General features: G+C 52.1%; 1 protein-coding gene across 4 annotated transcripts in view; it reads left to right on the top strand.

Annotated features, from left to right (window-relative positions):
* The window catches only part of ZNF395 (zinc finger protein 395), a 48,085-nt gene extending 34,580 nt beyond the window's left edge, over window positions 1-13,505 (top strand). For all 4 annotated transcript variants that reach the window (XM_070292253.1, XM_069576699.1, XM_069576700.1 and 1 more), the window contains exons 4-10: window positions 130-239; window positions 5,210-5,445; window positions 6,072-6,172; window positions 6,847-7,129; window positions 8,681-8,773; window positions 9,736-9,839; window positions 10,030-13,505. In XM_070292253.1, coding sequence (XP_070148354.1) covers window positions 130-239; window positions 5,210-5,445; window positions 6,072-6,172; window positions 6,847-7,129; window positions 8,681-8,773; window positions 9,736-9,839; window positions 10,030-10,141 — 1,039 coding nt within the window. In that variant the 3' untranslated portion in view covers window positions 10,142-13,505. The remainder of the gene's footprint in view (window positions 1-129; window positions 240-5,209; window positions 5,446-6,071; window positions 6,173-6,846; window positions 7,130-8,680; window positions 8,774-9,735; window positions 9,840-10,029) is intronic.
* The last annotated feature ends 2,229 nt before the right edge of the window (window positions 13,506-15,734 follow it).

The following is a 15,734-nucleotide window of genomic DNA, read 5'->3' as shown; positions in this document are numbered from 1 at the left end:
ACTCTATTACTTGACCACACACCAACTCATCGGAGTAGGGGCCCAAATGGTACATTCCAGGAACGTAAGATGCTCACGTGACCTGCTGTGTCGGGAAGTAACCTCTGGCTCTCACCCGTCTGAATCCAGGAGGTCGGATGCAGTGGAAATGGACGAGATGATGGCTGCCATGGTGCTCACGTCACTGTCCTGCAGCCCTGTCGTACAGAGTCCTCCCGGGGGCGAGGCCAACTTTTCCGGTGAGGAACGGGACCGAGTGGGTTCTGGGTGCGGCCGAGGCTTCCTCTCTTTCGGAGTTCGATGCTTCCGTTCTCTCTCCTCAGTTTCCTCCTCTGGGGAGAAGTTTCCTGGTGCGTTGTGAAGATGGTTGAATGTGAGACTGAACCTCACTGGCCACCTGAGTAAGTTCTTCCACGGGAGTAAGCGAGCAAGGCACTCGGGCTGCACGAGGCCAGGAGAGGAACGTTTAGTTGTAAAGGTAGGAACGTACTAAATGATCCCCTCGTGGCCTCGGCCGATTCACGGCCCCCTTCCAAGTGCCTCATTCAGCCTCGTAAATTAGTGTGGAATAAACGATCTGAAGTCTGAAATAAATCTAATCGCTTAATGCAAACCAATAGAAAGATTTCATAACAAATTTATAAATTAAAAAAATGCTAGCACAACCCCCCAAATACATTATGAGTAATATGGGAGGAAGGTGGGTTGCTGGATATTAGTAGTTTGACAAGGTTTGTGGTGAATCTGAACCTTTTTTTTTTTTTTTTTTGAAATTTGTTATCTGGCTGGCCTAACTTACTCCCAGGGAATAACTTTTTTGTTGGTGAGATCTAACTGAATCGTGAGCTTCTTAAAACCTTATAGGAAAATAATGGAGTCACTTTTGAACATATCAGGTGGAAAGTGGCCTTTACAAAGCATCCCTCATAAGTAATCTCCCTACTTAGAAAATAAATTTAAGGAAGTGATAAGATTTACTTATTTCACCCAAGGCCTGTCATCAATGGTTAGACTGCTAACAGAAGCTACTGCGGTCTTACAGCACCAATTGAGGGGCAGAGCATCACACACCCGTTCTGTGAACACCTGGGACCCACACCAGCAACACAGGAGGAGAGGAGTCAGCTAAAAATTATTCATTTATTTGGTCATGCTGAATTTTAGCTGTGGCGTGGAAACTCTTAGTTCTGGCATAAGGAATCTAGTTCCCTGACCAGAAATTGAACCTCGGCCCCTTGCATTGGGAACTCAGAGTCTCAGCCACTAGACCTCCAGGGAAGTCCCATAGAGTCAGTTTTAAGGTCTCAGGAAACTCTACAAGTTTAGGAGATTGAGGAGGTTGGTCAACATGAAGAAGATCCAGGAAAATATCATAAAGGGAAAGAAAATCATTGACTGAAATTCCCCTCAGCTTGTGTGTGTGTGTGTTTGTGTGTTTATGTATATAATCTGTTCATATATATTCACACACAGACCCCAACCCTAGCATATACCCATCTAACTGATAATATGCTGTGATATCTTAAGTTCCCGTGATAAACATTTTTTTGTTGTCTGTTAAAGTGGTTTTCCCATAACAACATATTTCTGGTCTTCCGTTGAAGTAAGTGGGAAGATAAGGCCTCCTTGGCAGCTAATTATGTTGATGTATTCTGGAAGATGAGGTCTCTACAACAACCAAAACCTTGCTCTAATCATGGTTGCTTTTTGCAGAATCCACCCATTCCTCCTGGTGTCTGTATTGTTAGGATGGCTCTGCGTGGGCCTGTGGAGAGCAGAGGGCATTACAAGGATTTCTTAGAAGTTCAGGGTGCATTGGCCTGGCAACACTTTGTTTTCCTGGTACAGAATCTCTGTTGACCCTGCCCTAGAAAATTGTATGATCTAAGGTGGAGTGATTTATGTTCCTCTTATAAGATATGTGGGGCTTCCATAGTGGCTCAGATGGTAAAGAATCTGCCTGCAATGCAGGAGACCCGAGTTCGATCCCTGGGTCAAGAAATGGCAACCCACTCCAGTATTCTTGCCTGGAGAATCCCATGGACAGAGGAGCCTGGTGGGCTACAGTCCTTGGGGTTGCAGAGTCAGACACGACTGAGTGACTAAAACTTTGTTTCACTTATAAGATACCAGTTAATTTATGAGTTTCACTTTTTAGCTTTGTTTTGTATTTTTCCTTATGTGCCTATTTGCCAGTGTTGGCACTGAGCGACGTGAGTGGCTCCTCCGTGCAAGACTGCTGTATTGTGGGGCGGGCCTGTTCTCTTCTCCTGTCCTGATGCCAGATGTCGCATTCTTCCCCTTCGCCCATCTCTCCCTGATGGATTTCCTTAGTGGACTTGTGAGAATCATTGGCGGCTCCTGATTTCTTTCCTGAAGGGCTACCCTATTTTTAGCCTCATGTGTAGATGCCATAAACTCTCAATTTCCAGGAAGTCATACCTTTGAGACTCGACAGTGATGCTTAGGGAAGGCAGAGTTCATTTGGCCCATTCTGTTTGGGCAGGCTTCTCCTAGCATTTAAGACTTATATAAGGAAAACCTGCATTGGAAATATGGAATGCTGGGTGTCTAGGTCAGCCTGAAAGTGGATTGGAATATGGAGTAGGATGAGAGGAAAGCAGTGGGATGCTTATCCTGGCCTCGGGGGATGTGGTCGATGGTCTCAGAATCCAGGGTAAGGAGGCCTTGTGGACCACTGCCCATGTGGAAGTTGGGGCTTGGGGACAAGGCCACCATACCTGAATGTGTCACAGGCTTTTCCCCTTTTCTTGCTATTTCTGTGTATCAAAATTTCAGGTTCTCCTGTAGTATAAATCGGGCCTCTCTAGTGGCTCAGTGATAAAGAATCCACCTGCCAATGCCCGCTAGCCAATGCAGGAGACGCAGGTTCGATACCTGGGTCAGGAAGATCCCCTGGAGTAGGAAATGGCAACCCACTCTAGTATTTGTGCCTGGAAAACCCCGTAGACAGAGAAGCCTTGTGGGCTATAGTCCATGGGGTCAAAAAGAGTCAGAAACGACTTAGTGACTGAACAACAACTAAATGAGGTAAACTAGCACATTATTGACCTAAGAATTTTTGCAGAACCTAATGCCTGTGGCCGCCAATTTGTTATGTCAGTGAATATGAAACATCTCCGATCAATAATGTTCGGGTAACAAAGGACGTACTAATGGATCTCTGGCCAATGAGTTGTCAGTACAGGTTTATGGCCCAGGCACGGAAGAGTCTGGCTGGGCTTAAAGCAACCCAAAGGGAGGCAGTTTTAAAACTGAAAATTTCACACGTCTGACTGATCTTCCTGTTCAGACGTGTTGCTGGGAGCAGGGCAGCGAGTTCAGGCCCTGTCGGGCGAGCAGGCCTCCTGTCATCTCGTGATGAGTCTGAACTGTTCTCAGAGCTTGTCTTTCTTGCTCTAAGCGTGTTCCCTGTGGATAAAAGCAGGAGCCAGCTCTGGTAAAGGCTTCACCTCCTGACAGCTGTGAGAGCTGGCTGAATGGTTTCTTTTCTCACGCAGGTTTTGATGTTCTTGCCTGGGTTTAAATTATCAAAAGGCATCTTTTAAGAAAGCCTGGTTAACAAGGCCTTCTCCTGGCCTCTGCATCCTACTCCACTGCTGGGAAAACTTCCCAAATGTACCCAGCCCGTTTGTCTGTGCACGGGGTGGGGTGGGGGCAGGAGAGGCTTTTCCTCTCCCCTCTCCCTGCTGTCCCCTTACCTTTAAAGTGAGAGGTACCTTTTGATTAGGTTATCTTTCCATTAATAATACAGGTCTCCCCTGCTATCTGAAATTAGCATTTCTGTGAAAACTTTCGAAAACTGAAATGGTATAAGGCAAAGAAACAATTCCCTTAGGACGCCTCTTGGCTAACGGATGCACAAAATACATTGTGATAAAGCACAGATACTCGCAGGTTCAGTTCAAAGCTCTGGGGGCTGGGTGCTGAGATGCTGAGTGTGGTTCCTAGGAAGGGGCCTGGACTATTTGGGGCGCCCTGCCTCCGTAACAGCTCGCTGCAGAACCAGCATTGAAAACTGTGTCACCTTTTCTCATAAAGTGAAAGTCCTCCTTAGATTCCTTTCAGTTAGTGAAAACAGGTCCTGATGCAAGGTTGTCACTCGGTACTCGTGGGGGTTTGGTTCTAGGACCTGTGCGGATACCCAAATCCATGGATGCTCAAGTCCCTTGTGTAAAACAGCATTGTACTTGCTTGTGAGTTATGCACATCCTCCTGCGTATTGTCAATCATCTCTAGGTTGCTTATAATACGTTAACACAAGGCAGATGCTGTGTACAATGTTGTAAGTAGTTGGAAAGACAGTGTGAATGCCTTTTAAATGTTGCTGTTTAAATGATTCGTTGCTGTGTGGCAAATTCAAGTGTTGCTGTGGGGATCTTTCTGGAATTCTTTTTCCTAAATATCTTCAGTGCGGAAACTGGGGATTTGGAGGGCTGACTGCAGGTCTTGCATCTGAAGGAAAAGGTATAAATTGAACTTTCGAAAACTGGGGGATACCTGCACACAAAATACAGCTACAGAGTGTGTCTGGCGGTCAGTGATGGTCAGCACAGCTGTGGCAGGAAGGGTCCAGGAGAACAGAGCGGTCTGCCACCCGCAGACAGTGCTGCAGTGAAGGGGCCCATTCCTTTTTTACTGAAGCCCAGAAAGGGGAGCGGTTTGTTAGGGAAGGGGTGCTTTTTCAGTTTGTGTTTCTCCCCCTTGGAGTACAAAGCCAGGCAAGCAGAACCCAGCATCAGATTCAGGAACCCAACCTTTTTAAGAAAACAGTTTTTATTTACGCATCTATTTTTGGCTGTGCTGGGTCTTTGTTGCTGCTCAGGCTTTTCTCTAGTTGTGGCCACTGAGGGCTACCCTCTACCTGCAGGGAGCCAGCTTCTCCTGTCACAGAGCACAGGCTCCGGGGTGCTCGGGCTTCAGTCATTACAGCTCCCAGGCTCGAGAGCATAGGCTCCGCAGTTGCGCCCAGGCTTAGTTCTTCCTTGGCCTGTGGGATCTTCCCAGACCAGGCATCAAACCCGTGTCTCCTGCATTGGCAGGTGGGTTCTTTACCACTGAGCTGCCAGGGAAGCCCAGGACCCCAGACTCTGAACTAGGGTGCCCTGCCCCCGACTTGGGGCTGTCTGCGGAATGTGGCGTGAGCAAAGGGACAGGCACCGAGCATCCTCTGTCCTCTCCTCTCCAGCCTCCCGCACGGCCTGCGACCCGTGGAAGGAGAGCGGCGACGTGTCAGACAGCGGCAGCAGCACCACCAGCGGGCACTGGAGCGGGAGCAGCGGCGTCTCCACCCCCTCGCCCCCCCACCCCCAGGCCAGCCCCAAGTACCTGGGGGACGCCTTCGGCTCTCCCCAGACTGATAATGGATTTGAGACCGACCCGGATGCTTTCCTGTTGGATGAACCAGCTCCCCGAAAAAGAAAGGTGCATGGCCTGAGCTTTCAAGCTCAGTTGCAGAGGGGCCAGGCCTGGTTTCCCCGGCCTTCTCGGGCTCTATCCTGTTTCAGTGATCCATTTTTTAAAAATTAATTAATTAATTAATTAGGCTGCACCAGATCATGGTTGTGCCATGTGGGATCTAGTTCCCCACCCAGGGATTGAACCCCGGCCCACCCTGCATTGGGAGCTCAGAGTCCAAGGCCCTGGGCCATCATTTCAGCTCTCCTTTGCTGCTTCTCTTTGCTCTTAATATTGCCAGAAGCCCGCCCCTCTTCTCCAATGCCACATCATTGGCCTCACCTCTGCCCAAACCGGCTCTCCTGCAGAGACCTGCGTCAGGTCTTCCCCTGTCCCCCAGCCTTTCTCCCCTCCCCCACCGCATCTCCTCTTCTCCATCCTCCTGCCCCCAAGCCCACCCCCATCTCCGCTCCAGACCGATGCCGGCCCCCAGGACCAGCTCTCTGCCCGTGTTTGTCAGTCTCTCTGGTCTCTGGGAACCCCTTTACTCGATTGAGCCTTCTGCTGGGTCCTGTTGGATGTGACTGGAGCCCCGCTGGGTGAGGCTGAGCGGGCGGACATGACCTCCTCATCCCTTGTTCCTTTCCGTCCAGAACTCGGTGAAGGTGATGTACAAGTGCCTGTGGCCCAGCTGTGGCAAAGTCCTGCGCTCCATCGTGGGCATCAAACGACACGTGAAAGCCCTCCACCTGGGGTAGGCACGCGCGCAGAGCTCCTCTGCCTAGGGCGTTCTTCAGACCTCCTCCACCCGCTGATTCCCCGAGACCCACACCCCCAAATGCTTCTGAGAAACTGGCTGGCTGAGGACCCCACCCATCCCTGATCCTGGGCCCTGTGGAACAGCCCCTTTGCTGGGATCTTTGCTGGGAAGGAGGCCCTCCTGCGTGGTGGATGTTGATGCTGTTGATGGGTATGTCTTCTCACCCTGGAAGGAAGATGGTTCAGTTCTGGGCACTTAGAGGATGGTTAGTTACTTAGAGCCTGTTGCTTCCCCTTGGGGAGCTGGGGCTCCCTTCACACTGACCACCCGGAGCCGGAGCTGCATATGGCCGAGGGGGCCGACTCATAGTCCTTCCCCTGCCGGAGAGTGTGTCCGTGAGTGAGTGGTGTCCAAAGAGGACCCAGGGCAAAGCGTGAAGCAGATCTGGCCAGAGGAGAAGCTTCGGTGCTAGGGAAAATAATTCCCCTTGTGCCAGGGTGCAGTCCCTGGGAGCCCGTGTCGGGACCTGGGCTCCCACCTGTCCTCCCGGGCTCCTCCTGTGACTTGCTGGTGGCCCTGAGCAGGTGCTCCCCTCATGCCTCGCTGTCCCCGGTGTTTGGACCAGGACAGCTTGCCCCTGGTCGTCACCACATCTCTCTCCCCTGCAGGGACTCCGTGGACTCCGACCAGTTCAAGCGGGAGGAGGATTTCTACTACACAGAGGTGCAGATGAAGGGGGAAGCTGCTGCGGCTGGCGGCCCCACAGCCGACCCGGCTCCGACCCCCGGCGTGACCAGCCCGCCCCTCACCATCCTGCCCCCACCGCCTCCTCCTAAAGCCCAGTCCTCAGGCCCAGATCACCCTGGCCTGGAGTCTTACCTGCCCTCCGGTGCTCTCAGCAAGTCAGCTCCTGGCTCCTTCTGGCACATTCAGGCCGACCATGCATACCAGGTATGGGGACCCCCTGGGAGCTCAGCCTAGGGGCCGTGAGGGATTCCGTGCCTGTCACTGGTCAGCCTGATCACAGGCCACTGACCACACTGATTGGAGGCTGAGTCCTCAGCTGAATTACCCATCTCTTACTTTAAGGAAAATGACTTCACACTTAATAAACACAGGAATTCCAGAGTTGTACCTTGGTGATTGTAATGAGTGGTTACTGAATCTGGCTGAATCCAGTGGTTAAGAAATCTGACGGAATCCCTGAGTGACCAGGTTGATGGATTTGGACGGGGGAATTGGTCCATCCTTGGTTATAAGGGGATAGACTAGGGTAGTAGGGTTTCCGAGAGCAAACCCCCAATTCTCAGAATTGTACTACATTAGATAATCTGGGACTCAGTGTTTTGAATACCTACTGTGTGTCAAGCTGCAAGGTAAGCTTTGCAGTAGAATAAGATTATAATTCTTGAGCTTGTGAAGTGTACAGTTTAGCTGGAGAGAGAAATGAATGTGTAACTGTGATTAATTATAATAAGTAGTTAAAATATCTTACTGGAGGCACAAACAATTGTGGTGGGTACAGGAAGGACCAGGCTTCCCTGGTGGCTCAGTGGTAAAGAATCCACCTGCCAGTGCAGGCGATTCGGGTTCGATCCCTGGGTTGGGAAGATCCTCTGGGGAAGGAAGTGGCAACCGGCTCCAGTATTCTTACCTAGAAAATCCTATGGACAGAGGAGCCTGGCAGGGTACAGTTCACGAGCCGGACACAAGTCAGTGACTCAGCAACAATAGCCGTAAAGACCAGGGTATTATGCCCATTGGGTTGGGAAAGCAGGCATGGAGCAGGTGGCATTTCGGGGGTTTTCTGCTGCATGTAGTAGGTACCGAAGACTCTCTTTGCCAAGTGCAAGTTTTTCTTAAAATCCTTTGATGCCTACTGCTTGTTTTGTTCCGACTGTAGGTTGATTTGCAAGTTAGTAACTAAGAAGCAGTGCTTTCCGTCGGAAAGCCTTTAGAGAGCGAGCCAGCTCTCCTCCTCATTAGAATGAGTGGTCGCTCAGCTATTCCAACTCAGGTGGCCCTTCAGGCTGCCAGCTGTCCCTGTGACATGAGGCCTGGAGAGGGCGGTTGGTGATTTTAGAAACACACCTTGACCTGGAGAGTTGCTGCTTCCACGCGGTTGCCCAGGGGTGGCAGGCGCCTTAGCACAGTGCCTGTGTCCCAACTCACGAGGCTGAGTTCCTGGGGGAGCTGCCCCGAGCATGTTCTTGGTAGGTGATCCCGCCAGGAAGTTAATCTGCGGAGATGATTAACTCATGAGGCTGGCACGTAAACCAGCTCCAAGAGGAGAGCTCCAAAAAAAAGACTGGAGCCCGAGACAAAGGCGACTCCAGAGAGCTGGTGCTCTGCTGTTTCTCTCGGGAGGGGCATTTTGGGGTGTCCCAGGACTTTGTAGTGTGAGGTGCACCTGTTGCTGCAGACCGTGAGGTCGCTGGGGTGGGAGGAGGGCCCTGAGAGCTTCCTGAGCCGGGCCCTGGCCAACGCGCTCTGTCTCCGCAGGCTCTGCCGCCTTTCCAGATCCCGGTCTCCCCGCACATCTACACCAGCATCAGCTGGGCCGCTGCCCCCTCCAGCGCCTCCGCCCTGTCCCCGGTGAGTGTGCCCAGCACTCCGAGCCCCTCAGCCCTTCCAGGGGCCCCGGAACCAGCCAAGGGCTCAGCCGCACACACCCCATGCTGGAGGCCTTTCCCCCTGAGCTTGTTGCCTCCGGCACCCCAGCTTCTTAAAGGTCTTCATACCCTTGCCCACCCAACCCCACCACCACCAAGAGTCACAGGTGCCCATGGAATGTGGGAGGGGCGTGCTGGTGAGGAGCACCCAGATCAAGTTTATTGCCAAGATCCTGAGGCCAGGTGGGATCAGCACCCTCTTTAGTCCTGAGCCCCCAGGGGTGCTTGGTAAGGTTTTGATGCCAAGAGGAGGAGGGAGAGGACATGGGGAAGCTGGAGAGGAAGAGGGAGGGTGAGAAAGGAAAGAGGGGCATGTGGAGGGCTGTGCAGGTGGATCAGAGCTCCCCGGACCACTGTGGACCAGCGCATTAGGTTGCTTGTCCCCGAACTGAAATAAATCAGAAGTTATTTTGAATCCCCATGAACAGAAGAGCCTGGTGGGCTACAGTCCATGGTGTTGCAAAGAGTTGGACATGACTGAGAGACCCTTAGGGTGTTGCAGTCTGAAACGCCTCCTGCAGGAAAGCATCACCACACACTGTAAAACCCACGTGCCCGAAGGTGCCACTGAGGCTGTACCGTCTCTCTTTCTTCCTCAGTATGGTAGCTTCTTCTCAGTCTGCAAGTGGCAGCCCACGAGGGGGCCAGGCCTAGTGGCTCTCCTGCTTGGAGCCCCTTCCCTTAGCTGGAGTGTGCCTTTCAAGGCTGGCTCCTCCCTCTCCACCTCCACTCCCTCCTTGATCCCTGCTCACCTCTCCCTGAAGTCTCCTTCTAGAGAAGGCCTCCTGGCACAAGGTGGGGTGGGGGTAGCTGGCTATTCCCCCGGATGGTCCTTTGGCCTTGTACTTCTGCCCTCGTGCTCACAGCCCCTCTGCCTGTGCCCAGGTCCGGAGCCGGTCGCTAAGCTTCAGCGAGCCCCAGCAGCCGCCGCCTGCCATGAAGTCTCACCTGATTGTCACGTCTCCACCTCGGGCCCAGAGCACCACCAGGTGAGCCTGTCTTCTCCCGAGATCTCCTTGGGGGCTCCTGTCCCCACCCGCCCCTCGTCCCTAGGGCTGGTCCCAGGGAGCCAGTGGGGGACGTCTCAGATGCGAGCGAGGCAGTTGGTCCTCCGGCCCTGGTGGTTCCCCTTGCTGGCTGGCCAGTGGGTGACCATCCCCTCATCGACCCGTCTTGCAGGAAGGCCCGCGGGGAAGCTAAAAAGTGCCGCAAGGTGTACGGCATTGAGCACCGGGACCAGTGGTGCACCGCCTGCCGCTGGAAGAAGGCCTGCCAGCGCTTCCTGGACTGAACCACGGCCCCTCCCGGCGGCCTGAAGACACAGGCAGATGGGTCCCAAGCCCCACAGCAGAAGCCTAAAAGCTACAGAGTGGACACGGGGAGTTTGGGCTCTATTGGCTAAGGTTGAATACTCAAAACATTTTCCCCTCCCTCATGGGAATGTTTTAGTTTTTTTTTAAAAAAAAAATAGAAACAAAAAATTATTTTTTTTTCTTCCCCTGAAATAAGAGAGAGCCAAAACTGACCAAGGGTATTCTGCAGCAAACCAGAGACCAAAGAAATGACAGCCCCTCCTCTCCTCCCCACAGCCCATCTCCCTAGGGGATGAATGTGTACCGTATGGAAGGAAGGGACAGCTCATTGTGTTTCCTGCTGAGCTGGTGGATTCTTTGCTTTCTCCACTCTCTCAGAAGGGACTGTGAGCAACATGGATTTACTTTTTTTTTTTTTTTTTAGGTAAAAGAGGTTTCTGGCTGATGACTCAGAGAACAGGACCTGCTGAGGCTGGGGTGGGAAGGGGCTGATGTGTGAGCTTTTTGAGGTGCAGCCGGCCCCCTTTCTCCACCCAGATCTAGGAGGAGGGAGAGATTGTCCTCACTCGGCAGCTTCCATCAGAATGCAAGGAAAGCCCTTTTTCTGGTGCCAGCTGCTCCGATCTGGGGTCCCTCAGGTCGGGTTGCAGCCCAACAGATACGGTGTGGCCTCTTCTCCAAGCCCAGACTCGTAGGTTTGTAAAAAGACTGTCCCCAGGAAGCTGAGCCAAAACGCTAAAAAGAATTCACGTTGTACGGTGTGGCGGATCAAGACTGCCTTGCCCACTCTTTCCTTGAGAAGAGACCAGACGGTCTCTAATACTTCTCTAATACTCGGTGAGAGTTCTTCGCTGTTCCCCGAGTGAACCACACCCACCCCTCCCCACCAGCTCTGGAAGACACCCTCTCAGAAACCCTTTGTTTTCACTTACGGTGTATTCAGGAGCCTCTTTCTGATTAAAGATTCCCCCTTTGGCCGAGAGATCCTGCCCTGAGGTAGGTCCCTCTTCGTCTCCTGGGAACCAGGGATTTTCCTGTGTTCCTCCAAGGCCATAGGGCCGGGCTGGTGAAGAGAACAGACAGAAAGGTAGGTGGCAGCTCCTGCCACGGTGAGAGGGCGCAGAGCCGTCCCGTGGCTCCATGGGCTCACCCGGCCCTTTGGGGACCGTCTGGTTTTCTTCCTAAAGTGGCAGGCAGGACAGGACTCTTCAGGGGGCTTCTGCCTGGTCCAGTCAGTGTGATGGGGAGGGTCAGTTGCATGTGGTGCTGTGGTCCCAGACACCTGTGCGTGTCTTTTCTGGGGAGGTTAGGGGGCCTGAGGAGGTCACGTGACAGGAACTGGGGTTGATTTAGCATCTACTAGAGACCTCAGGAATGGAGGGACCCCAGACGGCGTGACCTGAGAGCTGAATATGTGAATCCATTTTTGTTGAGGAGGGACAAGTAGAGGCAGGGGGTTCTGTGCCTGGGCGAGCAGGGCTGGGGGAGGGCATGTTTTTGGCTCAAAGCCTCACCTTTCTGCCAAGCGGCACTGGCTTGGGGGACTCCTCAGGGCCCGCGTCCCAAATGTCAGGGTCTCAGGGAACTCTACCACGAGGCCAGCTCTCTGGGGTTTGCACAGTGGCATCCAGCCTTTGGCTGTGAGCAAAGCTGTCCTTCCCGTCCAGGCGGGCTCACCTGGCTGCAGGAACCTGATAGATGTCTTTCCGTCTGTGCCACGCGCGTGTTGGAAACCGGCAGACGGGAATAGGGGGTGTGATGGTGTGAAGGGTGATGGTGACCTGGGTTTGGTGACAGAAGGGAAAGGCACTCTTACACACGAGTGTCTTTGGTGGTGATGGGATATATTTTTATAACTTACTTAAAAAAAAAATGTATGTGGAATTCTGTCCCTCGGTAAAGCTGGAAATCAGGCCAGCAAGAGGTGCTGGGTTCTTCCTCCCACTCCTTCAAGCTCCCAGCTTCCCAAAGCTGACTCCTGGCTTCCTGCCCTGTGCACCTGTAGGTCCTACCCGTGTGAGGAGGGGGCCTTTGAGATGGGGGTGGGGGAAGCTCTGCCCAGCAGCATCTCCCCTTTCCTCCTTACTCAAAGCTTTTGCTGGGTCTCCCCTTTGGAGACACTATTTTCATTTCCCCCTCAGTTTGGACCATGTAGGTACAACTGGATATCAAGATTTTCTCTAAGTAAGGCAGGCTTCTCGCGTTACTGCTGCACAGGGCAGAAAAGGAAGAGAGAAGAAATTGATGCAACAATTTCAAAACTGAGGTTTTTTTTTTTTTTTTTTTTTAATGTTCTGGTGTGGCTTTCCCTGCTGGCCTTTGCTCCGGCCTCCTTCCCGGTGGTGGTGGCCTCCTCCAGCCTCTCTCCTCCCACTGCTCCATCTGTGGCTGTCGTGTGGGTTCTTGACGTGTGGTCTGTCCCAGGGTTGTCCCATTCGTCTCTTCTCGGAGGGCCGGGGGTGGTTTGTGAACTCATCCCACCAACACGCCTGTTTTCTTCACCTCTGTGTTTCTCCCTCCTTCCTGGCCCATCCTGGGAGGCAGAATCTGATGGAAGGTAAGAGGCGACAGGTGCGCTTTGGAAACTAACAGGACAGATTGGCAAAGCAAGCGTCTTGGGAAACTCTTTACTCCGGGGATGTTATGCTTATTCACAATATTTTGGAAGTACCTTTGGAGTCTGTGGTGCCTGCTTTGAGCAGCCTTAATGATACTGAATCTGCACCCATGCTTGCGCCTTCAGTGCAAAGAGTCCAGTGAATGGTGGTGGTGGTAGTGGTTGAGTCACTGAGTCCTGTCTGACTCTTTGCAACCTCATGGTAGCCCTACAGGCTCTTCTTGTTCGTGGGATTTCCCAGGCAAGAAGACTGGAGTGACTTGCCATTTCCTGGTGGTCAAGTGAGGTCACAGGTGCAGAGCACAAGGAGCAACGGGTGAGTAACATGGCTTAGATCGACTGATCTGACTTCTAAGCTGGCTGTGAAAGCAGTCCTGTCATTTCAGAACACATTCTGAGCAACATCCACAATGTTGCAGTTGGCCTGAGGCTAGATTCTTTGAAGGACATAGTGGATTTGGATGTGGAAACTCTGACTTGTCGGAAGAAATCTGTCCTGTTACTTTCTGGTCCTCACAGGTTCTGACTTTACCAGGGGCAAAAAGAAAAAAAAGGAGAGGGAGATAAATCCCATCTGTGAACTTGTCTTTATTGGCGCCTTTTCCCCCAGCTGTCTTCCAAGTATTATTTTTACTGTTAAAAATTTTTTTAAAAAATGTGAAATATAATGTTTTTACAGCAATATGAAATATATTTTATAAGGAATAAAATGGTACATTGTCTGATTTGATGTGTGCCTGTGCCTCCGCCCTCTCACCCTGCAAAGGATAAGATTATCATTGTCCTTGGTGTTAAGCAAGCAGTAGCCCCGGGGGAGGTGTGTACACTCCTTTGCTTATAGCAACAGCAGGCAACATTATCAGGGACCCGGCCAAGTGCTTACATGGATAACCCACAAAGGGATTACTGTTGGCAGTGATTTTAATTTTATTTTTAAAATTAAAAAAACCTATTTTTAAAATTTATTATTTTCATTTCATCACTCCCATTTTACAGGCAAGGAAAACTGAGGCCCAGAGGTTAGAAAACTTGCCCAAAGTCGTCATCTGGGAAATAATGGCACTAGGATTGTAATCTAGGAGATAACCCTTTTCTTTTTTTTCTTCCTAATCTCTAATTTTAATTTTTACAGTTTAATGGATTATTACAGTGCAAACACCTAAGTATCCACCATTCCTTCAAAAAACAGATCCTGGCCAGCATTCCAGAAACTGCCATTGTACCTCTGTGTTGTGCTTAGTCCCTCAGTCGTGTCCGACTCTGTTCGACCCTGTGGACTGTTGCCCGCCAGGCTCCTCTGTCCATGGGGATTCTCTGGGCAAGAATACTAGAGTGGGTTCTGATGCCCTCCTTCAGAGGATCTTCCCAACCCAGGGATCAAACCCAGGTCCCCCACATTGCAGGCAGATTCTTTACCATCTGAGCCACCAGGGAAGCCCTCTGCTGCTGCTGCTGCTGCTGCTAAGTCGCTTCAGTTGTGTCCGACTCTGTGCGACCCCATAGATGGCAGCCCACCAGGCTCCCCCGTCCCTGGGATTCTCCAGGCAAGAACACTGGAGTGGGTTGCCATTGCCTTCTCCGAGGAAAGCCCTCTAGCAAGGTGCTATTCCTCTTTTCCTCATAAAAGCAACCACTGTTCTTTGACTTTTTACATCAATGACTTCCTTGATTTAGGAAAATAACCATTTTCTCCCTTGCTTGCATTGTTGACAATGGGGAGAAGCTCCTGGCTGTGGACCTGAATTTGTTGGGGGTGCTGGCAGGTGCCTAAGGAGAGAATGAGCCACCTTCTGCTTGTGCGGTGCGTGCTAACCCTGGGGAGTAACAGAGGCTGCCCCTCCCCACCCCCACCCCGTCAACCCATGGGTTTTGCGACCTGTGATGGCCCACGAGGCTGGTTCAGAGCTGGCCTGGGTGGAAGGGGAGGTGGCACAGAAAGGTCTGGCTTGCCCTGGGAGGGGGTTCTAGGACCCCCTCACAGCACCCAGCAGGAGGTATGAAGCTGCTCAGGGAGGACCTAAGAACTAGGTAGATTACTGCCAAAGTCAATCTAGCTCAGCAGCCTGCGGGAGAGGTTGTCCTTGGCCTTTTCCCTCCCCTCGGTGTAGATCAGAGGGCCCCTTTCTCCCCCTTCCCCTGTCCTTGCCCCACTTGGTCTCTAAAAAAGACTAAGAATCACTGTGGTTTCCCGCCGCTGCCCGCGCCCCCCGCCCTTCCTTCCTACACCCCTCCTTTAAAAGGGTTTACTGCTTTTGGGCCGGACATTGTCCATTTGCAGCTCTGGACCCTCCCAAGCCCACTTTTGTGGGTGCATCCGAGGACCTCCTAACTTTCTGGCTCCCAGCTGGGTCTGACCACCAGGAGACGCCAGGCTAGAGTTGGAAGGGAGAGAGTTGTTCAATCTCGCCGACGGTACTACCCTGCACAGTGAGTGGCTGTTTCCCTCCTGACCACTAGAGGGAGCTACAGTCCTCACTGGGTTCCAGTAATCCCTCACCTCACCAGGCGCCCCCTCCCCCTTTACCCTCCCTATTGATTTCCCACGGCTCCCTATCTATCTGTATAGATGATTGACCCACCTCAATCACTCCATTTGGGTGGATCAGAGGTTTCTTGGCTGAACTGATATTACCCATCTTAACATGTTTTGAGTTAATTTTGACCCCAGCCAGAGGGTCCCAAACCAGCAAATGCTACATCACCTGGGAATTGTTAAAGATGAAACTTTCTAGTGAGTCAGAAACTGAGAGTGGGGTGCAACAGCCTGGCCCCTCCACCATCTCGCCCGCTGGGTCCAATCACAGCTCGGGGCTTTGGATCTGGGGACCCAGCACAGTTGGGGTGTTCCTGCTCGACACACTTCACATAAAACAGAGTCACATGCGTTTTGCCTCTGGCTCCCTGGAGAGGCAGCTCTGGAGTCTGCGCTCTCAGTTAAAGAAGCAGCCAACCCG

Source organism: Ovis canadensis, chromosome 2 (genome assembly GCF_042477335.2).
Source record: "Ovis canadensis isolate MfBH-ARS-UI-01 breed Bighorn chromosome 2, ARS-UI_OviCan_v2, whole genome shotgun sequence".
Classification (NCBI taxonomy): domain Eukaryota; kingdom Metazoa; phylum Chordata; class Mammalia; order Artiodactyla; family Bovidae; genus Ovis; species Ovis canadensis.
Note: the sequence above shows the minus strand (reverse complement) of the source record. Positions and strands in the feature narration are given on the sequence as shown.